Source organism: Hyperolius riggenbachi, chromosome 6 (genome assembly GCF_040937935.1).
Source record: "Hyperolius riggenbachi isolate aHypRig1 chromosome 6, aHypRig1.pri, whole genome shotgun sequence".
In the NCBI taxonomy this organism is placed as follows: domain Eukaryota; kingdom Metazoa; phylum Chordata; class Amphibia; order Anura; family Hyperoliidae; genus Hyperolius; species Hyperolius riggenbachi.
In genome coordinates this window covers 60586806-60610788 of record NC_090651.1, presented here as the reverse complement: position 1 = coordinate 60610788, position 23983 = coordinate 60586806, and the positions used below count along the sequence as shown (strand labels likewise).

At 45.0% G+C, this 23983-nt stretch overlaps 1 protein-coding gene across 4 annotated transcripts in view; it reads right to left on the bottom strand.

The window, feature by feature from the left end:
* The window catches only part of LOC137522440 (E3 ubiquitin-protein ligase RNF170-like), a 77598-nt gene that overhangs the window by 3738 nt on the left and 49877 nt on the right, over nucleotides 1-23983 (bottom strand). For all 4 annotated transcript variants that reach the window (XM_068242501.1, XM_068242497.1, XM_068242500.1 and 1 more), the window contains 2 exons: nucleotides 11926-11999; nucleotides 7249-7359 (listed from right to left, as the gene is read on the bottom strand). In XM_068242501.1, the coding sequence (XP_068098602.1) occupies nucleotides 7249-7359; nucleotides 11926-11999 (185 nt within the window). The remainder of the gene's footprint in view (nucleotides 1-7248; nucleotides 7360-11925; nucleotides 12000-23983) is intronic.

The window sequence follows — 23983 nt, the reverse complement described above, 5'->3', positions numbered from 1 at the left end:
CCGAACAGGTGATCGATACTGCATATCGGAGAGCTTTACATACACCGAGGTTGGAGACACTGGGTGATAAAAAGAGACCAACGTACCGGGCTTGTCCGGACAATCGTAGTGCCGGACAACAGGTCAATGCACCCAGACTGATTGGCACCTTCACTGAACATTCCCATGCTGTCTTTGATATTATCAAACACTATTGGCCTATTTTACAAAAGGACAAGGATCTCATTAAACATCTACCCTCTCTTCCAGCAATTACGTATAGAAGATCAGCTAACCTTCGGGACATGCTTGTACAAAGTACCTTTTCCAACATTTCTACACCAATTAACACATGGTTACCCCCCAAACCTGTTGGGTCTTTCAGATGCGGCCGGTGTAAGGCATGCAAATATATACCCACCACAAAAAAGTTCATAGCGCCACATAGTGGCAGAAGTTTTGAAATCAAATCATTCATCAATTGCGAGACACGGGGTGTCGTCTATGGAGCCAGATGTCCTTGTAACCTCTGGTACATAGGAAAAACTACGAGACAATTTAAAGAAAGGGTGCTCGAACATGTGGGGAATATCACACATAAGAGTAATACCCCGATTGCGAGACACATGAATGATTGCCACAGTGGCCGCCGTTTTGATATCTATTTTTGGGGCATCCAATGTTGGAAAAAGGATAAGAGGGGTGGTAATTTCGATCGCAAATTGACACAGATCGAATCTGAGTGGATATTTCGTTTGGAGACCATTGCCCCTAAGGGCCTGAATGAGGACTTTAATTTAGCATGTTTCCTTTAGTTTGCATGGGAGCATTTTCTTTGCCCCCCATCATGTACAGCACCTGTGCATACATGTTACAGGTATAGTGCTCTGCATACAGTCATACTGTAGTGTTCTACTCACATTGTCATGTAACTTTGTCAATCACGTTCCACCCCATCCCCGTACTTCTCTTACTGTTATATGGTATACAGGTTTTCTTCCGGGGGCCCCCCCTTTTTTGTGCACCCCTTCATGCATTATGAGTTGCACGCGTTGCAAATTCTCATAGGGATATTTTTACAGCATGCGTGGTATGATACTCTGCCAGCATGCTTATACTTTTGCCAACTGATGTAATGACATCCATTACACTGTGTATTATCATACATGTATCCGCGGTATGATGTCGCGCTTGGCCTGGACCCAGGCGATTGTATGGAGCGGTACCATGACAACCAGTCCGCCTCCGTGCACGTAGCACTGGAGGCGGCTCCCTTTGCTGGAGTGCACGCGTGCGCCAATGGGAGTGTGGCATCCCGTTGCCCTGTTTACGGCCGCAGCCGGACGTGACGTGGGCTCTGATTGTAGCCCGTTTCCATGCCTACGCCTGACGCCGGACGCGTGCGCCGGGCGGAAGTGGGCGTGGCTCATAGCTGCCGCATCGTCGGCGCTGTTTCCAGGCTGTACACCTGCACCAGGGGACGATCGGGGCGACCACACAGGGCGCTGGCCACTCCATCTTTACCCACAACGGTGGGCACTATCAGGTATTGAAGGGGTTTCCTTCTTGGGGGTGACAGCGCTACATTGTGGCCAAGATTGGGGGACACGCCCCATCATAGGGGTGGTGCTCATTTCCTGTTCCACCATACTTATAAACAGGTGCCTGACGAGGCAAGCTCAGCTTTGACTTAAGCTTTGAGGGTTGATGATGGGGGGCTTTGTGTAGATATTTTACTCACCAATGTTGTAAATAATGTATATATTGTATAGCACCTTCTGAAGAAGCCCTGTTAGAGGGCGAAATATGTTCATATAAAGGCTTTTAACTGTACAGCACTTTACACTGGGGGTACTTTGCTCTCTGCCATCCACCCTTTGTACATTGACACAGGGGAGATAGGCTGCATCACTGTGCTCTACCTTGACCAGTATTATCTGGCCGCAGGCAGTTTTACAATCCTTGACCTCCTCTGTTTGTCTGGGCATATTGCACTGTATATTTGTGGGATAGCTACACCCCACCCTGCTTTGCTGAGTGGGGGGGATCAGCCAGGACCCCCACGGATATTGCATGTGCTATCCCTATTTAGGGAATGTACCAGTGACATTCATCCTCATAATTGGATGTGTGTTACGTAACCAAGTGGTTAATGCACCTAGGTATACCGTTACCTTTACTTATACCTATAGGGCTAGTCTGTTTCAGACAATTTGTGTGTTCCTTATTTCCCTGGTATTTCTCATTTCGGCTAAGTGTTTGCATTTTATGTTGCAAGGTAGTTAAACTTTACAGTACATTTCTTTGTGGCACGCTGAGCTCCAAGAGCTGAAATTTATGAAGTAAGTCTTTTGCTGCAATCAAAATTAACATTTCCTGTCCATGCAAAACTTGTGAAGCCAGTGGCCTTTCATCTCCTCCTCACTAGTGGTACACGTTATGAATACAATATTAAAACTGATCCATGATTAACCCCTAAGGTAAGATATGGTATGCAGCAGCCATAGGTCTAATGCTAAAAACACATGGAGCAATTTCCCATCTGATTAAAGTGGACTTGAACTCTTGCACAGGACAGAAGGAAATGCACCCTGTATGTATTTAGAGAGTTTAGCCTGTCTAATTACCCCTCAACTGTGTCTAATCCCAAGTTGTATTGTGATCTCTCCCCTGTGTCAGCTGACTGCCACAGCAGATAAGCTCATTTGAAAGCACAATATGACTGCATCCATGAAAGCAGGAAGTAGAAACACTGCAGATTTATTGCAGGATTTGTATCTTCTTGATCAAAGAACGGTTATTATGCTGTTGCGTATCTTTTAGGTAAAAGGGGAAGTTCTGAGATCAGGTCCGCTTTAAAGGGACTCCGAGCAGTGCAGAAACTATGGAAATATGCATACCATTTTGAAGCTCTCTTTCCAAAGATATATAAACTGCCGCCCTGCGCCTTTTAGTTTTCGCTATTTTCACGATCAAAATTGTGGCAAATGCGATTTTGATTGCGAAAATGAAAACTAAAAGGCGTAGGGCGGCGGTTTATGTGTCGTTGGAAAGAGGAGAAAGAGAGCTTCAAAATGGTATGCATCTTTCCATAGTTGCTTGTATTACACAGGAAGACTTTTCGGCAGCTCCATTCAGCTACCGACTTTGGGGAAAAGTCGCCCTGTGTAATACAAGCAACTATGGAAAGATGCATACCATTTTGAAGCTCTCTTTCTCCTCTTTCCAACGACACATAAACCGCCGCCCTACGCCTTTTAGTTTTTGATATTTCTGCCGCGATTTCGATCGCGAAAATAGCAAAAGCTAAAAGACGTAGGGCGGCGTTTTATATATCTTTGGAAAGAGGAGAAAGAGAGCTTCAAAATGATATGCATCTTTCCATAGTTTCTGCACTGTTCAGAGTCAGGTGACAGTGCACCTGATTGGCTGACTAGCGTCTGCTGGCCAGATAGAGGCAGGATATTGCTCTGACTGGAAGTTAGCAATTGTGTTTGTTGCTGTTGGCATTCAGTTTAGAGGTGGTGGGGTGAGTTCCCTGGAGGTGAGAGGTCCAGGGCTTGCCCGCACTTCCCTCTAGGTGTCGCATGGTGGTTTGGGGGCCCCAGTGAGTGAGAGAGACCTGGGGCCCCTGGGCTGTCATGTGGACCAGTGTTTGTGATTCCCTTTAAAGAGAGTCAGAGAATTTTTTCCAAAACACTGACAGATAACATGGGCACTAGTTACTGACAACTTGGATTTAATGGCAAGTAGTGGAGCATGGCTAGCAATACAGGTGTGTACAATGTACATCAATCCAGGTAACTCCTCCCACAGAGACTCCCGATCAACAACTGTTTCGCACACTGTGCTTTGTCACAGACTGCTGCGCTCCATGGAGGGGATAAGGCTCAGAATTATTTCCAACACGATCTGCTTTTGTGCGATAACTGGGTCTATTTTGCAAAGTTATCCTGGGACAATCGATCCCCTTATCGGGAGCAGTTTGGACATGTACACACGATACATGGTGCCTGGCTGTGAGGTGCCTGGCTCTTCTACTGACCACATAGGCTATTGCTCCGTTGTTATTGCCTAATGAAGCGGGATCAGACCTGCGAAACGCGTTGCATATTTGGGGCCTGATTCACAAAGCGGTACAAAGTGTTTGCACGCCAGTGAAAAGCCCTTTATCACGCCTAAACTCAGTTTAGGCATGATAAGAAGAAACTCGCGCGAATTTTCCGCGCGCAAAGTTTTGCAGCGCCCATTAAGCCCTATGGGACTTTGCGTGCGCGTTTGCACTTTGCGCGCGATAATCAGCACAAATCGGTGCTAACTCAGCGGTGCAAAGCTTATCATGCCTAAAGTCTTTTAGGCGTGATAACTGAGTTATCACCGCTTTGTGAATCGAGCCCTAGGAGTTCATAAATAAAATATATTGACTGTCTTTACTACAGTAGTTGTGTGTCTATTTGGAGGAGGTAAGTCCACCACTACCTCCTCTATTTACCAAGAATTGGGTTGTTAAGCTCATTTAGCTTCCTTTTATTCTTTTGGCACCTCTGTTCTCCTGCATAATATTCACAGATGCAAACTTCCGGGAAAGTTTAAAGCGGACCTGATCTCCCTCTGTGCTCTAAAAGGTAAACAACAGCATAATAACCTTTAACAAAAAGCATTTCTGATAGAAATCCTGCAATAATTCTGCAGTGTGTCTACTTCCTGCTTTCATAGAGGCAGACATAGGGTTAACATCCTGAGCCATATGCAATTCACTTTTTCACTTGAGTTTTCTCATAGGTGATATTTTCACAACTTCTAAATGAAACGCCTTTTACACCAGCAGCAAGCAAGCAAATACTCAAAATAAATTTGTCAGTTCGTTTTCACCTAATTTTTAGTACTTTTTCCATTGCAAAGTGCGGAAAAGTTAATTCAGATGGAAGATGAAAAATGATCTCCTAGGAGAAAAGTGAATTGCATATGGCCCCCTATGTTTACAAATTAGCTGCACTGCCAAGGCAGCCGAGGTTCCTGTGCTGAAACAGTTGAGAGATCAAATTACAGTTTTGATTAGTCACAGAAGAGGGAATAAGAGAGGCTAAACTCTCTAAATACATACAGGGTGCAATTCTCTCTGGTTTCCTTCTGTTCTGTGCAAAGAGTTCAGGTCCACTTTAACCTTTTTTTAGGCAATGTTATACAAACGACTGAAAACTTTCTTTCTACAGTTGTGTAACTTTGCTAAACATTGTGAAAACCTTGTGTCTATAAATACATCTAGTTAGCCATTAAAAAGTATAACCTTCTAAATGCGTCTTTCTCTCGGCTAATCATTTACCCTATACTGTATCACAATGCTCTTCTGTGCTGCTGCCCTTAGTAAGCTAGGTTCACACTAGTACTAGGGGGAGGGGGGATGCCATATCAATCAACAGATAACATTAATTTTACCCCTTTACTGTGTTATCTAAAAAAATGCCTAAGGAATGGCCAAAAGCGGTTATATACAGCGTCCACCAGATGTGGCATCAATAGGATGTTGAGCTAGAATGACAGTGTGAACCCCATCATAGATATCTATTGTGTTATTTTTACCTGGCATGCTCTCTCCACATTTGATGGTATTGCATACCTCCCAACTTTTTGAGATTAGAAAATTTAAGACACACCCCTGCCACGCCTCTAATCATGCCCTCACCACACCCCTAGTCACTGCTACCAGAAGAAAATTCACAAGTAAAAGACAAGTTTTAAATTTCAGACCACACTTGTCCTCTTTATCATCATTAGTTATCCTTCATTTTAACATTTAAAAATGAAAAAAAAACATCAATTTCGTGCGCCCTTGGCGTACTAATCGATGGGAAATTGAGTTTCATAAACCAAATTTCTTCTGTAGTTAAATCTTCCTACTTTCATCTGAAGAACATTGCAAAGATTAAACATCTGATTCCCCCAGAGGATCTTCCAACCCTAATTCACGCCTTCATCACATCTGCACTACTGCAATACCCTTTATGCTGGCCTCCCCAAAAAGGACCTGCGTCGCCTGCAATTAGTGCAGAATGCTGCTGCCAGAGTGCTAACAAACCAGCCTCGCCACTGTCACATTACACCGATCCTTCGCTCACTGCACTGGCTAGTGGCTACCAGTAGAATGGAGAATACTCTTCAAGATTGGACTGCTGACATTCAAATCCCTGCACAATCTGGGCCCTGGATACATGAAGGACCTGCTGAAGCTGCACCACACCTCTCACAACCTCAGATCAGCAAGTTCTATAAACTTGGTCACTCCCAGAGTGCACCTCAAAAAATCTGGAGATAGAGCCTTCTGTCATGCTGCCCCTACTCTTTGGAACTCCCTGCCACACCCAGTAAAGACAGCATCATCCCTGGAGCTATTCAAATCTAGACTGAAAAGCCACCTGTTTAGCCTGGCATTTCCGGACTTATAAAATTCTTCCTCTGTACCACGATGGTCTGAGCCATGCTTATGCGCTTTGAGTCCTATGGGAGAAAAGCGCTCTACAAATGTTATTTGTTGTTGTTATCAATTTAAATTAGAGTATATTAAACACATTTTTCAGTAGAAAAATACATATATTTACATAGATCTGTACATGAGTCCTGAAAGAGGGACAAATGCGAAAGAAAGAAGGACAGAGGTATTACGTTCCAAAAGAGGGACTGTCCCTCCAAAAGAGGGACAGTTGGGAGCCACGGTATTGTGAACTTAGTCTAAGGCCCCCTTCAGACAGGCAGCTTAGACGCTGACAGGCGGTGAGGCCTGTCAGCTGCGCTCCTGCATTGGCTGGGCTTTCTAGCGCTCGGTCCCAGCACTAGACAGGCATCCCCCCTCGGAGTCACTTCTGAGCACAGCCACAGCTACCCCCCCCCTTTCTTCAACCTGGTCAGTCTGAGGTCTTGATAGGCTCGCAGCCAATAGAGAGGCGTGGTTTCATCTGAGAAACTGGCTTCCTTCCCACCCATATGAATACAGTAAGATTGGTTTAGGCAGGCAGCTATCAGTCCATGAGAATCTCTGAACTGCTGTACAGTGATGGAGCGGAGAGTTTCCTTTTTTTACTTTTAAAAACATAAATCTTTTTTCTATATATATATATATATATATATATATATATATATATATATATATATATATATATATATATATATATATATATATATATATATATATATATATAATATAATTGTAGAATAATATTGCATGTGAAATAAAAAAAATCATTTTGTTCTTTTAACAGATATTTGAATACTTACAGGTCGGGGTTTCCCTGAGAAGCGATTATTATAACGTCTGATGTCTTGTGCTGTGGCTCTGCTCATCTTATCTTGTTGGAGGTCACACAGATCATGGCAGAGGTAATGGACCTGCCGCAGAGACACAGACCATTTACACAAGTTGTACAAAAGTGTAATAAAAAACAAAACAAAACACAGAATTTATGCTCCTAACCTCGAGCTAGCACATTCAACCACTAAACAACCGCTCCACGCCAATTGGCGTGAACAGAGCGACAGCCCCAGGACCACTCCACACCAATTGGCGTGAGCAGAGCGGCAGCCCCAGGACCACTCCACACCAATTGGCGTGAGCAGAGCGGCAGCCCCAGGACCACTCCACACCAATTGGCGTAAGCAGAGCGGCAGCCCCAGGACCACTCCACACCAATTGGCGTAAGCAGAGCGGCAGCCCCAGGACCACTCCACACCAATTGGCGTAAGCAGAGCGGCAGCCCCAGGACCACTCCACACCAATTGGCGTGAGCGGAGCGGCAGCCCCAGGACCACTCCACACCAATTGGCGTGAGCGGAGCGGCAACCCCAGGACCGCTCCACACCAATTGGCGTGAGCGGAGCAGCAGCCCCAAGACCACTCCACACCAATTCGCGTGAGCGGAGCGGCAACCCCAGGACCACTCCCCACCAATTGGCGTGAGCGGAGCGGCAGCCCCAGGACCACTCCACACCAATTGGCGTGAGCGGAGCGGCAGCCCCAGGACCACTCCACACCAATTGGCGTGAGCGGAGCAGCAGCCCCAAGACCACTCCACACCAATTCGCGTGAGCGGAGCGGCAACCCCAGGACCACTCCCCACCAATTGGCGTGAGAGGAGCGGCAGCCCCAGGACCACTCCACACCAATTGGCGTGAGCGGAGCGGCAGCCCCAGGACCACTCCACACCAATTGGTGTGAGCGGAGCGGCAACCCCGGGACCGCTCCACACCAATTGGCGTGAGCGGAGCGGCAGCCCCAGGAACACTCTACACCAATTGGCGTGAGCGGAGCGGCAGCCCCAGGACCACTCCACACCAATTGTTGTGAAGTGCTAGTGGCAGAGATTGCAGGGGATCGCACTTGCCAATGCGCGCGCATCCCTGCTTGAATGACGGAGCTCCACTCCCTCATCAGCCTCCCAGCGGCGATCGCGGTCTAATAACATTGTACAGCGCTGTGAACTAAGGCAGCGCTATGCTGGGGTCAGCCGTGTGACACGGCTGTCCCCCTGGGTGGCAAGACAGCAATCCACTATCATAAGCTACCCCAGGACCACTCCACACCAATTGGCGTGAGCAGAGCGGCAGCCCCAGAACCACTCCACACCAATTGCCTTGAGCGGAGCGGCAGCCTCAGGACCACTCCACACCAATTGGCAAGAGCGGAGCAGCAGCCCCAGGACCACTCCACACCAATTGGCGTGAGCGAAGCGGCAGCCCCAGGACCACTCCCCACCAATTGGCGTGAGCGGAGCAGCAGCCTCAGGACCACTCCACACCAATTGGCGTGAGCGGAGCGGCAACCCCAGGACCACTCCACAAGAATTGGCGTGAGCGGAGCGGCAACCCCAGGACCACTCCACAAGAATTGGCGTGAGCGGAGCGGCAGCCCCAGGATCACTCCACACCAATTGGCGTGAGCGGAGCGGCAGCCCCAGGATCACTCCACACCAATTGGCGTGAGCGGAGCGGCAGCCCCAGGACCACTCCACACCAATTGTTGTGAAGTGCTAGTGGCAGAGATTGCAGGGGATCGCACTTGCCAATGCACGCGCATCCCCGCTTGAATGACGGAGCTCCACTCCCTCATCAGCCTCCCAGCGGCGATCGCGGTCTAATAACATTGTACAGCGCTGTGAACTAAGGCAGCGCTATGCTGGGGTCAGCCGTGTGACACGGCTGTCCCCCTGGGTGGCAAGACAGCAATCCACTATCATAAGCTACCCCAGGACCACTCCACACCAATTGGCGTGAGCAGAGCGGCAGCCCCAGGACCACTCCACACCAATTGCCGTGAGTGGAGCGGCAGCCTCAGGACCACTCCACACCAATTGGCGTGAGCGGAGCAGCAGCCCCAGGACCACTCCACACCAATTGGCGTGAGCGAAGCGGCAGCCCCAGGACCACTCCACACCAATTGGCGTGAGTGGAGCGGCAACCCCAGGACCGCTCCACACCAATTGGTGTGAGCGGAGCGGCAACCCCAGGACCGCTCCACACCAATTGGCGTGAGCGGAGCGGCAGCCCCAGGACCACTACACACCAATTGCCGTGAGCGGAGCGGCAGCCTCAGGACCACTCCACACCAATTGGCGTGAGCGGAGCAGCAGCCCCAGGACCACTCCACACCAATTGGCGTGAGCGAAGCGACAGCCCCAGGACCACTCCCCACCAATTGGCGTGAGCGGAGCGGCAACCCCAGGACCGCTCCACACCAATTGGCGTGAGCGGAGCAGCAGCCTCAGGACCACTCCACACCAATTGGCGTGAGCGGAGCGGCAACCCCAGGACCACTCCACACCAATTGGCGTGAGCGGAGCGGCAACCCCAGGACCACTCCACACCAATTGGCGTGAGCGCAGCGGCAGCCCCAGGATCACTCCACACCAATTGGCGTGAGCGGAGCGGCAGCCCCAGGATCACTCCACACCAATTGGCGTGAGCGGAGCGGCAGCCCCAGGACCACTCCACACCAATTGGCGTGAGTGGAGCGGCAACCCCAGGACCGCTCCACACCAATTGGTGTGAGCGGAGCGGCAACCCCAGGACCGCTCCACACCAATTGGCGTGAGCGGAGCGGCAGCCCCAGGACCACTCCACACCAATTGGCGTGAGCGGAGCGGCAGCCCCAGGAACACTCCACACCAATTGGCGTGAGTGGAGCGGCAGCCCCAGGACCACTCCACACCAATTGTTGTGAAGTGCTAGTGGCAGAGATTGCAGGGGATCGCACTTGCCAATGCACGCGCATCCCCGCTTGAATGACGGAGCTCCACTCCCTCATCAGCCTCCCAGCGGCGATCGCGGTCTAACATCATTGTACAGCGCTGCGAACTAAGGCAGCGCTATGCTGGGGTCAGCCGTGTGACACGGCTGTCCCCCTGGGTGGCAAGATAGCAATCCACTATCATAAGCTGAAGTCTATGATAGCCGATCAAACTGATTGACTGGTGGGGGGAAGGAGGGTTTAAAAAAATAATTAAAAAAATAGGTATATTTATTAAAAAAATAAACAAATATTTATAAAAAAATAACAAACACTTCAGGAGCGATTAAAGCCCACCAACAGAGAGCTATGCTGGTGGGCAGAAAAGGGGGGATCACTTGTGTGCTGAGTTGTACGGCCCTGCAGCGAGGCCTTAAAGCTGCAGTGTCCTATTTTGTAAAAAATGGCCTGGTCACTAGGGGAGTTTAAGACCGCGGTCCTCGAGGTTAAAGGACTTCCAAGGCAACTATTGTAATCTATTTGTTACTCTCCTGGGGCTTCCTCCAGCCCCTAGAAGCCGTCTCAGTCCCTCACTGCAGCTCCAGTCCTCCTCTGTCCTCCAGCTTGCCGCCTGTAAAGATCGCGAGACCCACAGGCAGGGTTGGCTCTTCTGCACCAGCGCGTCCACGTCATCTGGCACGTACTGCGTCTGCGCAGTAGTAGTGTGGAGGGGCGGTACAAGCCAAATTACGTGGACGTACTCGCAGAAGAGCCAGTGGCATCACTAAGGGGGTGCAGTAGGTGCAGATCGCACCAGGCATCACCAGCAGAGGGGGTGACACCAAGCTCCAGGCTAAGGGACAGCGTAGTAGAGTTATGTAAATATAGACCAGACTAGTGCCTAATTCCTCTCTCCCCCTATGGCAAAAGGGTCCAGTATAACCCCTTCCCAATCTCATTCTCAACAAATGTCAAGCAACGTTACTACAAAAAATATTATTGGCTTTGTTTAGCCTGGTGAGGTTGGAGGTTCATGAGGTAAGAGAGGGGTGACACCATGAGTTTTTGCACTGGGTGACACCAGTCCCAGCAGTGTAGACATCATGTTTTCTGGGAACGCTGACCGGCCAGAGAGGAAGCCAACTGTTTGGGCTGGCTCCTGGAATGGTCAGACACGTCGCTGGAACGCCTGCTTGTGTTACAAGAATCCTCCCGGTACAATACTCATAGGCCCCCATATTTGAAAATCCCCTTTTTAACTCTTGTATATCATGACTTGAGTTTCAAATGTGGTTCTATGCTTTGTTAAAAAGCATTTTTTTTTATTTTTCGGGGCTGTTATCCAGGTCTTTTGAAGGACAACATTTATTATGCTGGGATTACACGGTACGTTTTTCGCGTTCAATTCGGCGCGCGATCTATTAGCCATTCCATTTTCTGCTCAATTCTCTTATCTTCCACTCGTTTTTCTTATCTTTTTTCCATTGACTTCTATAAGAAATCGAGCGGAAACGAATCGAGCGGAACATCGGACATGTCGGAATTTTATCATCGATGGCATCTATCGGAGCGATTCTAAGCAAAAAACGTACCGTGTAATCCCAGCATTAAAGGTATAGATTGTAAATGTTATTCCTATTCAGTGCTAAATTCAATAACAGTTCCAGGATTCTGTCTGATGAATAATCCCAGAAATTGTACAAATAAGATAAAAATGAGAAGTTGTGTAGTACCTTCTGCCTGCAGAGGGGGCAGCTGATGGCTCCCAGCCATGGATCATGCTTCCAGTACGCAATTAGACAGGAACCTAATGGAACAAACACAACAGTTGCTTATACCTAGTTCCTTCTGGTATTATTACTAACAAAAACCTTTTACTGAACAGCATTTCATACTCTGCTAGGCCAAACATAAGAATAACCTTAAAAGTGATCGCTGACGCCTTCAGATCCCTCCCAATTAGGATCTCCTTGGTAGACGTTAAAAAAATTACAGTCCCACTTTATCTCCTTTGTCTGGGGTGAAAAAAAAACCTGGGATTAGTTATAAATACCTTGCGAGGGACAAGCCCAGGGGTAGGTTGGGGGGCCCAAAGTTCCTTCAATACTATTATGCAGCTAGATTGACTGAGCTGGCCCAGTGGTCTTCCCCACCAGCTCCACTAGATGGGCGGACTTAGAGGCGGCTCTGGCCTCTCACTTCCCTATCAGCTCCCTTCTCTGGACTAAACGCTAACAATATGTCTGCTTCCATGAAAGCAGGAAGTAGACTCACTGCAGAATTATTGCAAGATATGTATCAGCTGTAATAAAGAAATATTTTATTTAAAGGTTATGATACTGTTGCTTATTGTATAAAGCAGAGAGGAAGTTCTGAGTTTAGGTCCACTTTATTAAAACAGATTTTATTATTAAGTATTGTAAATATCTAAAAAATTCCATACTATTTATTACATTCCTGTATATATATATATGTATATATATATATATATATATATATATATATATATATATATATATATATATATATATATATATAATTATTTCCCCAGGAAAATATGAAATATCACATGAACTTGTGATATTACTTTAAAGTTATCCATCATTGCAATTGCAATGACAAATAAATATGCTAATAAAAGAATTTCCCTTAAAAAAAAAAAAAACCCTTGTTCTTGAAAACAAAACCTGATAAATAAATAAAGCAAAAATGTAGAAAAAAATATTATATTTCTTTCAAAAACTGTGCCCTCGCCCCCATTGTACACATTGTGCAGGTTGTGCAGGTGTTAAGTGTGGTTTCTGCAGGTGTTAAATGTGTTTCATTGCATAGTTGAGTGAGGGCATGTGCAATAATTAGCCTCAGTGAATATGGAGATATCACAGGGTCGTGTAGTGTAATGGAAGGGTTAATTATCGGGCGGATATGGAAGCATCCCAGGTGTCTGCCTCTATTAATGATCCCGCTGCAGAGGGATACTGATAATTACAGACAGCCCATGAATACATATTTATAGGCTGCCTTTCCTGCCGGTTTCCTGGACATATGTTGTGGGATGCCTGTGAAAACGAAAGGGCAGCTGAGCAGGAATTAGAACAAATTGCCTCAGACGTTTCCTGCCCGCAATGGGTGACAGTTCCTCAAGGTATACAATGACTTATTGAGCGGGCCCAGAGCCCCCGGCTGTCATCAGCGACGTGTCATTGTCTGTTGTAATGAGGCGGCGTTTAGCCAGAACCCCGGGCACTTCCTGAGGATGGCTGCCCAGCTGGCTTTATCGCCCAGCCGGAAAATAAAACCCCATTTTCTCCTGTCTATAGCTGTTTCCTTCATTGCCTGGCTTCACTGCTGATCTGTGCTGTGCTTCAGAGGAATCAGCAGCCAATTCTATGCTGACTGCAGGGAATATTTATAAACGCCGTACATAGCCATAGCAGGTTTGTCCTTGACATAAGAAAGTAATCCTATAGCCAGAGGAATATGGAAGCTGTCACATCTATTTCCATGACAAAAATGGCCTCAATTCACTAAGCAGTTTAGACTAGTCTACTGATGGTTTTTAGTCTAGTGATGGTTTTGTGTAATGTTTTAGACGTGCTTTTAGACCTGGTCTAAAACATTCAGTAATTAGTAAAGCAAGGGAAATGATCAAAAGATGCAATTCACAAAGGCAAACAAGGAGTAACCATGCCCACTTTTTCTGACAGAGATTAGACCAGCTCATTTCTTATTGGTAAAGTATTTCTGTGAGGTATTTTAGACGTGAGGATGGAACCTTTGGAATTAATTATGTAGGAGTTTAATTGTATCCAGAGGAGAGCTCATCAGAGGAGAAGGATGTCAAGTCATAGCTACTCGTTTGTGAATTGCATCTTTTGATCATTTCCCCTGCTTTACCGACCGAATTACCAAATGTTTTAGACCAGGTCTAAAAACAGGTCTAAAACATTTGGTATTAGAGAATTCCCTTTTGATGCAACTGATTTACACCAATCCATCAGTAGACTAAAAACCATTAGTACACTAGTCTAAACTGCTTAGTGAATTGAGGCCAATGTCACTTCTCTGACTGTTGTGCTGATCCTCTGTCTGTAGTACATTCTGCCTCAGTGACCCATAAAAACTATACACATGGGCTATGCATATACATAGGTTAGGATTTAGTTAGTGTTAGGCCCCTCCCATGGAGGATTGACTTCTTCGCAGTGGGAGGGACGAGTACTTAATAGATTGCATGCAAGCTGTTAATGGAAACCAACATCCTCCTCTAGTGGTAGACAGGTCATGTGTATGCTCGGTGTGTATTCGACCCCACAAGTGGGGCTTGCACTCTTTTGCAGGTAGGCACTAGTCTGTTTTTAAGTAGCGCTGCTCATTTCCTTGCTATGTACTAATGTAATTCGTTTTTTGGTCAGCTGCTCCCACTTAACAGCCATGCTTTTGGTGTATATGCAGAGCTTCTGTTTGGGTTCAAGGTGCGTTTGTAGTTACTGGGGGGGCTCAGTGCATCTCTGATGGAGGCCATTCAGAGGCGGCCTGGTGTTGCGCTGATCCACTCTTTGCGCTATACACATGGGCTGCATGTTTGCTTCAAGAAAAAGACCTCAGGAAAAAGTGATGCCAAAAGTTTAGGAAATTCAGGACGCAATTAATAAAACAATGAAAAAAAGAGGGATAACAGACATTAACATTTTAAAACCTATAAAATATTTTTTCTATAATATGATAAAACCTTAATGGTTGCAGGTTGGTTGTTATGGCAACTTTCCACGAATCAGAAAAAAAGAGTGCACAAAGTGGAAAGAAGGGCACCGCCATGGGCTACCCATTATAAGAGCCACGATCAGCGGCAATAGAGGGAAATTTGGGTGCACAGAGGCACCCAATAAAATGTGGCAATAGATGGAATTTTGGGCACACGCCCGCTATTTATCGCCTCAATTTCCAGGCGCCCAATTTCCGGTGGGGGGAAGGTTTAGAGAAACCCAAAGTGTGGGACCTACGGAGGCTGCCATATTTATTTCATTTTAAACAATAAAAGTTGCCTGGAGGTGCTGCTGATGTTTCTGGTCAGTACGGTCTAAATCACACAAATGAAACAAGCATGCAGCTAATCTTGTCAGGTTTGTCATAGACATCTGATCTGCATGCTTTTTCAGGGTCTATGGTTTAGGGCCTATTTCCACTACACGCAGATTGGATGCAGAAAAACTGACTCCAATGAATGTCTATGGGCCTGTTTCCACTAAACGCAATTTTTCTGATGCAGATTTTCCTATCGGCATTCATTGGAGTCAGTTTTTCTGCATCCAATTTGCGTGTAGTGGAAACAGGCCCTAAGAGTATTAGAGGCAGAGGGTCAGCAAGACAGACAGGCAAAGTACATTATTTAAAAGGAAATAAACATGTCAGCCTCCATATCCTTCTCAGGTTAGGCACCATAGGGAGGGGGGTTAAGGGTTAGGAACTACCGAGGGGGGCGTTGAGGGCTAGGCACTACCGAGGGGGAGGGGGAGGTTGAGGGTTAGGCACCACCAGGGAGGTTATTAGGGATAGACATGGGAAGAGGGAGGGTTCTGTATGAAAGTAGGGTTAGGTTAGGTCATAGTGAAATAGCAGTAAAGATTACCAGTAGTTTACAATCGGAAAAAAGTAGAAAAATATCGGAAGATAGTAGAACATTTACCAATATTCTTCTAGTGGTAATCCCCTGTGCCCTTTTATCCAGGCGCCATTATTACATGTGCACACTTTTCAACCCAATTCAACAAGTTTAACTTAAGAGAATGTGTGGTATTATTTTGTTTTCATTATTTTTTCAATAATAAAATAAGATTTTATTTTTAAAGAATCATTTTTTTGTAAAAAAAAAATCAGGAAAATATTAAATATCACAAATGAGCCAACCTAACAATAAAGTGTTTGGAGCCAACCTAGCAGTTATGTTTAGGGCCAACCTAGCAGTAAAGTGCCTCTGTCAGCTGCTCACAAAAATATTACCAATTGGTGAAAATAAATAAATAAATAAATAAAGGAGTGTATATGTAAGGTTTCATAAGCAGCTAAATAAAAAAATGTTCTTTTCAGTGGTAAACAGATTAAGTAAAATTACACAAACGCTATATTCACTTTAGGACGGGAAACATTTTTACCTTAGTGTCAAGCGAGCTAATCAGACAGCAGGTGGCGCTGAGCATCACTGATAAGAATAATGCCAGCAGGCGTGCACAAATTTTAGTACTATTGCCAAACAGCGTGAAGGATTTAAAAATAACTAAAAAGTCTTGTTTTCAGAAAGAAAACCTTTAAAATAGCAATCTCATCTTGGATTATGTTAGGTCAGGTGAGGCTGGGCAATGCGCCATGTCACCATGGGTTGTAGGTGATGCAATGCAAACAGAAGATAAAGATTAACTCTTCTTCTGCTAACAATTGCCCAGCGAGCCCATGGTGGACCAGAACTCCTAGGAGTGTGTAAGGGGCTGAAAGAGACCAAAAAGCCCTCTTACTAAAATACTATGCAAAACAGAAATTTGCCTTCTTAAAACAGAAGGTATTTGTGATTATTCAGGTTGGAGTGAGTGTATATGAAGTATCCCAAAATACATTCCTCCTGAATCATCTCTTTGATGTCCCTGAAAGCTAAACACGCCTCCAGAACCACTGGAATGCAATGATGTGTCAGCTTGGTAACTGCACAGAGCCACAATAATCCAACATGCATACAGACTGTTTCAGACTACTTGATCCTCATCAATGCATGGCATGGATTAATGTGGCTCTATGTAGTAGGACTTGAAACCCCCAGAGTTACAGACTACCCAGCAAGCTCATGGTGAACCAGAACTCTACTCTTCTTCTGCTGAAAGCTTTGGGCCCCAGAGAAAGTTTTACATTGGGCCCCACTCAAGCACTGTATACATAACAATTGATATGGAGCACCAAAACCTGCCAAGGACAGCCATAGTGTCAGAGAGGTGTAAGCTGGGGAGGAGAACAGTTATTAATGGTTACAACTAATCAAAGCACATATAGAGATGATCATTACCAGATTAGCACCAATAAAGAGCTAATAAAGCAGTTTGATCCAGGGGCCCGGGTGCTGTCATTGGACCACCTTGAGAGCATATTTTTTTACAGCAGTGTTTTTTGATAAATTGTTATTGCTATGTCCATTTTACTGCTATTTTTGTATTGGCACTATTAGCCCTGATGCATGAGTGATCTTAATTTCTCACCTTCTTTATAGAAACATAGCTGATGACCCGGCATTTTCCGGGTATGTATTTGGCTGCTGTTGCCTCTGCCCACTTTTTCTAACCTTACCACACAAACACTCAATGACCAAGTTTGTGAGCTTTGGGGTCCTTGGCATCAATCATTTTATTTTCCCATTGAAATGAAACAAATCTGATTGGCCGTTTGTGGCTCCGCCCCCTCTTCTGAATTTGAACTCAATTCACCCAATGACCAACTTTACCAGGTTTGAGTCTTGGGCAATTAAAAGCAAGAAGTTTTGTATAAGGATGATACCATTTATTGGCTAACTTAAAAGAAAAAGAGTAAGCAAGCTTTCAGCCGTAAAGCCTTCAAACCTGTTCTGCTACTTGTGTTAACAGTGCAAAAATGGCAGCAATTTAAATATTCCCTTTGACAATAAATAGGTGAATTTTTATTGGTTTTGTAGGCTCCACCACTTTCCTGAATATTTATCACAGTCACCCAGGCCAACTGTGCACAGTTTGAGAACCCTGCCATTAACAGTGTAAGAATGGCTGCAGTTTACATTTTCCCTGCAAAATTTGTATTTGGCTCTGCCCACTTTTTGTCACCTTGACACACAGTCTCTCAATTAAGCTTTCAGGTTCCTGGCATCAAAATTGTGTGAATGGAAGCAGTTTATCCAGCAAAAAGATGTGATTAGCCCTTTGTGGCTCCTCCCCTTTTAGTGAATTTGAATCCAAGTCACTTAATGACCGACCGTAGCAGGTTTGAGGCCTCTGCCATTAACAGTGTAAGAATGGCAGCAATGTAAATATTCCAATTGAAAATCAATAGGTGAATTTTGATTGTCTGTTGTAAGCTCCACCCACTTTCCTGAATATTAATTCCAGTCCCCCAGTGACCAACTGTGTCAAGTTTGAGAACCCTGCCATAAACAGTTTAAGAATGGCTGCAGTATACATTTTCCCATGTAAAAAATTAAGTTGTTGGCTCTGCCTTGTCACACACAGTCACTGTATAACCAAGTTTGTAAGCTTTGTGGTCCTTGGCATCAACAATTTAAATTTTCTCACTGAAATGAAATCTGATTGGCTGTTTGTGGCTCCACCCTCTTTTCAGGATGTGAACCCAATCACCCAATGACCGACTGTACCAGGTTTGAGGCCTTTGCCATTAAGAGTGTAAGAATAGCAGCGATGTAAATATTCCCCTTGAAAATCAATAGGTGAAATTTGATTGGCTCTTATAAGCTCCACCCACTTTCTTGAATATTAATCCCAGTCACTCAGTGACCAACTGTGTGAAGTTTGAGAACCCTGCTATTAACAGTGTAAAAATGGCTGCAGTTTATATTTTCCTATGTAAAAGTTTAGTTATTGGCTCCGCCCACTTTTTCTGACCTTGACATGCAGTCACTCAATGAACAAGTTTATGAGCTTTGGGGTTTTTGGTATCAATAATTTGTATATTCTCATAAAAATTAAACAAATCTGATTGGCTGTTTGTGGCTCTGCCCCCTTTCCAGAATTTGAACCCTTGTCACCCAATGATCGACTGTACCAGGTTTGAGGCTTCAGCCATTAAGAGTGTAGGAATGGCAGCAATGTAAATATTACCCTTGAAAATCAATAGGTGAATTTCGATTGACTGTTGTAGGCTCCACCCACTCTCCTGAATATTAATCCTATTCACCCAGTGACCAACTGTGCAATGTTTGAGACCCCTGTGATTAATAGTCTAAGAATGGCTGCAGTTTACATTTTCCCATTGAAAATGAATGGCTGAAATTTGATTGGCTCTTTTATACTCCGCCCACTTTTCCTGGATTTGTAACCTCAGTCACCAAGTGACCAACTGTGCCAAGTGTGGGGACTCTGGATTGATTACTGTTAGAATGGCAGCCTTTTACATTTTTTTCCATTGACATGAATAGGTGAAATCTGATATGCTGTTTGTAGCTCCGCCCAGGTGTGCAGGGGGGACGCGAGACCCCCAGAACATATCATCCCAGGTAGTAAGGGATCTGTATGCCAAGTTTTGTTCAAATCGGTCAAGGCGTTTTCGAGTGATCGCAGTACATACATATACACACACATACATGCATACATACGATTTTATATATATAGATTTCCGAACACAGCAAGTCAGGATGATTTGAAGTCACTTTTTTTATCGTATAAATGTTTGTTTTTTTTTTTTTTCCATTTATATTTATTAGTATTGGGCAGCATGGGGGTTAATTACTCATTCAATTATTAACTAAATGATCATTTACAGTCCCAGGTTTAGATCTCAGCCACGAGACTATAGCCATGGAGTGCATATTTTCTCTTAGATTTCCTCCCTCCACATCCCAAAAATATACTAGTAAGTTAGTTTCCTCCTGACCACCGACCTTAAAGTGTACCAGAGACGAGATTTAATAGTTTTATACATACCTGGGGCTTCCTCCAGCCCCATGCACACAGATCGCTCCCACGCCGCCATCCTCAGTCTTCTCCACCGGGGAGATGGGTAGCCGCCGCCGGAGAGCACACTTCTCTTGTGCAAACTCACAGATCTCACCAGCAGCGTATTTGGTGAGCTCTATGGTTGTTTTCCACACAGTGTATGGCCACCGGTTTGGTGTAGTCAAGATTCTCACCCTTTTCTTTGGCTGCCAAAGAAAAGGGTGAGAATCTTGAGCTCACCAAATACGAGGGGTAGTCATAGAACAAGTTAATAAGCCTAAACGGGGAGGCGACTGGGAGAGAAAACTGTTGCAGCGAGAAGCCTTTTGGATTTTTGAAATGGGGACGGTAGTCCCTAAGGGTCTAAATAAGAACAATCCTCTAACATGTTTCTTAGGGGAACGATAATGTACCAGCAAGCGTCATCATATTGACATTAATCTTTCTTTTTTATTGCAGGATGTCTTTGGATTTTTTTAAACTTGTTTTTATTTTCACTGCATCATCATGTTTTGTTGCAATATGAGTGACATAAAAATTCTGTTTCCCTCTTTCTTTCTTAGAGCCTTCCCTTCATCTCAGGGTGGTCCGCTTCCCTGTCCCCCCGGCTTCCCTTGACAGCGTCTCTCATTATGAGGTGCCCCAGAGATCGTAAGGTGGTGAGTAACTAAAATTATTTGAATATTCTATTCAGCTTCAAACTTTCCCCACCTGAAGTAACCTACGCACAGTTGATGTGGGGATGATTGCCCCACTGATCGACTGCTGTGCAATTGCTAGTCCTGTGGACAGTTATAAAGGGAATGGGTATTCTTGCCGTAAATTGGCATCATTTGATGCTATTTGGCAGTAATACCTAGGTACATAATGTGTGGGGCGCCACGTGATGTCAGAGACAGCATGAGAGATGGGGGCGAGGTTGAGGTCTATTGACACGCTCGCCTCATCTCTCTGATTGGATGGCCGGATACCGGAGGGGCGGGGCTAGGACGCACTGGCACGCCTGGCTCCATTACTACACAATGCGGAAGACGCTTGTGTTGTTTTCCCTATGTGACGCATGCGACGTGGAAGCCGCATACGCGTCATCATGTATCAACGTGCTGATTAGCCAATTGGAGCGGCGAAACGAACGGTGTTCACGCCCATGGGCGGTATCGGCGGCGAGCGCTCCGCTGGATTAGGCTAACAAAGATGGGTAACGGACGGAGGAGGAAGGCTCAGGAAGTTTGAATATAACAATTTGACCCGAGCACGCCAGGAGCGATCTGGGCGCACCTGATAATGGTAGGTACGCAGATAGAGTTAGGTGGTGCACATTTTTATGTATGTGTATAATGTAAATAACTCCATGATGGATAGCATTGGGATCAAACAGATTGTGTTTACTTATGCTAATAACCATGATGTCATTCGTGAGGTCACTTTTGTTCGGGTGGGGTTGGTGATTAGGTGTGTATATAGAGGAATGATCATTTATGTGTGATGTAACCATATGCCTTGATAAAGGGGGACCCTGCGTGGCCCCGAAACAATTGTTGGATTCTTTGGATACTGGCACAATAAAAGGTGCGCTTTAACCTGTGGTGTGCTGGTGAGATCTGTGAGTTTGGACTTTGAGTGTGGCACTGCCTATGCCAGCTCGCCAAGCACCCCGAGAAACGGATGGTGTGCCTGCCTCACTTTGGAAATACTTCTCTTGTGCAGACTGGCTGCGACTGGCAGAACTTACGGGACCCGGTAAATAATAATACTGAACAAGTATTATACAGATAAGGTGATATAACTAAAAACTGGAGATAACTCATGGTAAATGCTTTGTGCATTAAGGCCTCGATTCATCAACACTTAGCAAATTTGTTAACAACAGTTTGGTAAAATACCGAATTTGCTAACTTCATTTCAGGATTCATGAAAGTTATCTACAGCTGTTACCGAACATTCGGTAACGATTCGGTAACGATTCGCTAAAACGGTATAAAGTGCAATTCATGAAAAAGAAAGTGGGCGTGGTTTAGCGTTACATTTAGGATTAGTTATCTCCTTCACTGCTCTGTCGTTATTCCTGTCAGATCATTGCTGACAGAGAAGATGGAGCCATTTGAAGTGGTTATGTATCAGCTGAGAATGATTCAAAGGCGCAGAAGGGCAAGAATAAGGTCTGCAACCATATACATTTGTAAGAGAATAGATTTATTTGCTATAACACGACATCTGCATTTCTCTTGAATCATCTTGTAAGAGAACACAGGCAGTGTCAGGGTTAACTAATTTGCTAGCTGCACTATAATTTTTTAGAAAAGGCTCCTATCAAATTGTGGGATTGTCCCAACCACTTTCAGAATCCTGGTCCAGGTGTAAAGCCCTATTCAGAATGTTGCTACGTAGTGCTCAAAGGACTGCCTTTTACCCACAATTCCATGGGAATCTTATGGCCTTGTGTTAAAGTACTACTGTAAAATGGAAATATCGACACGTTACCGAATGGTTACCGAATTGTTATCGAATTCACACCGAATGAGGAAAAACCTTGATGAATACAACTAGAAATCGCTAAACTTCGAATTCGGTAATTTAACAAACTGGAAAAAGTTATCTCAAAGAGAATGATGAATCGAGGCCTAAGTCCTCTGACTTTTGATCACATCTTGTGATTTTGATATTGGCCTCGATTCATCAACACTTAGCAAATTTGTTAACAACAGTTTGGTAAAATACCGAATTTGTTAACTTCATTTCAGGATTCATCAAAGTTATCTACAGCTGTTAGCGAACATTCGTTAACGATTCGGTAACGATTCGCTAAAACGGAAGAAAGTGCAATTCATGAAAAAAGAAAGTGGGCGTTGTGGAGATATATTGGGGTGCTGATGCTGTTAAGGATAATACAGTAATATATTTTCATTTTCCCATTTTTATATCTGCTGTGGTATGTCAAAGGTGTAGAGATGCAGGCTAGATTCATTGACTGTTCCTGTATTTGTGTGGGTGGGTCACTAGACCTACATTTGCATCTAAAGAGGTCTTCAGTGAATACGACCAGTCACCTATCACACAGGACATCCTGCTGCAATGTGAAAGCCTTAATCAATTGTCACCTGTAACCTGGGGAGATTGGAAGTGAAGGAAGTCTTTTGTTTTGTGTGTGTGCTATAGTACCCTTTTCATGTATGTGGATCTCTGGAAATCCCATTTATGTCTGAGAACGGAGACAGGAAAACGCCTTAATCAAGTTTTCACCTGGAGTTGAAAGCCTAACTTCACAATCTTTGATGTATAGTAGACTTTTACCTGGAAATGGAATATGTCTGAGATTTAATTAAAACCTAGTTCCTCCCCTCCCCAAGTAAGTTGCAGCCTCCAGGCGTAGCTCAGAGTATAAAAAGCAGAGGCAAATGCCTAGTGACCGTCTTCTCTCGGAGGTAGCGAATAGCTAGGGAGGATCGCGACTTCTGGTCGAAACGGCGTCCTCCCGTCAAACAACGTTCTAACCTAAGCTGGTAACGTTCTTTTTTCCCCCGTTTATTTTTACGCAAATATCCGTGTGTGTTATCTTTGTAACTTTTATCTTGTAACATTTTTACTTTGTTTTTTGTAATCTTTTTGTATATATTAAGTTCTGCATTGTTCTATGTTTTTCTAGAATATTAAATTATTATTTAACAAGTTTGACTTCTGCCGTACTAAACTAACACTCATAGCCTAGAAGAGACTGAAGTGTAACCGTGTATAAGTTCATGCCTAATTGTACGCTTGAGCAACACTACCGTATGAAATTGTAATTGCATTGTGTGTGGGGGCGTTTGTCATACGTTGGCCTAAGCGCGCAGCTGACCCAACGTACGAACAACGCCAGTGCGAGTAGCTAACAGTATCGTTCAGAACGACTGTTAGTGGGTCTTTGCTTCACGACAGTGTAAGATTGCAACTGTGTGTGTGTGTGTGGGTGCGTGGCGTTCCCGTATTTGGCCTAAGCGCAAAGCTGACCCAAATACGAAAACGCAGATTGCGTATTGAGCACTCGATAGCTGAGTGAACGTGTCTAGCAACGCTAGTGGTGGCAGTGGGAAGTGTTTGAGGGGTTCCAGCCTTGTTTGTAGCTTAAATAAGGCTGTTC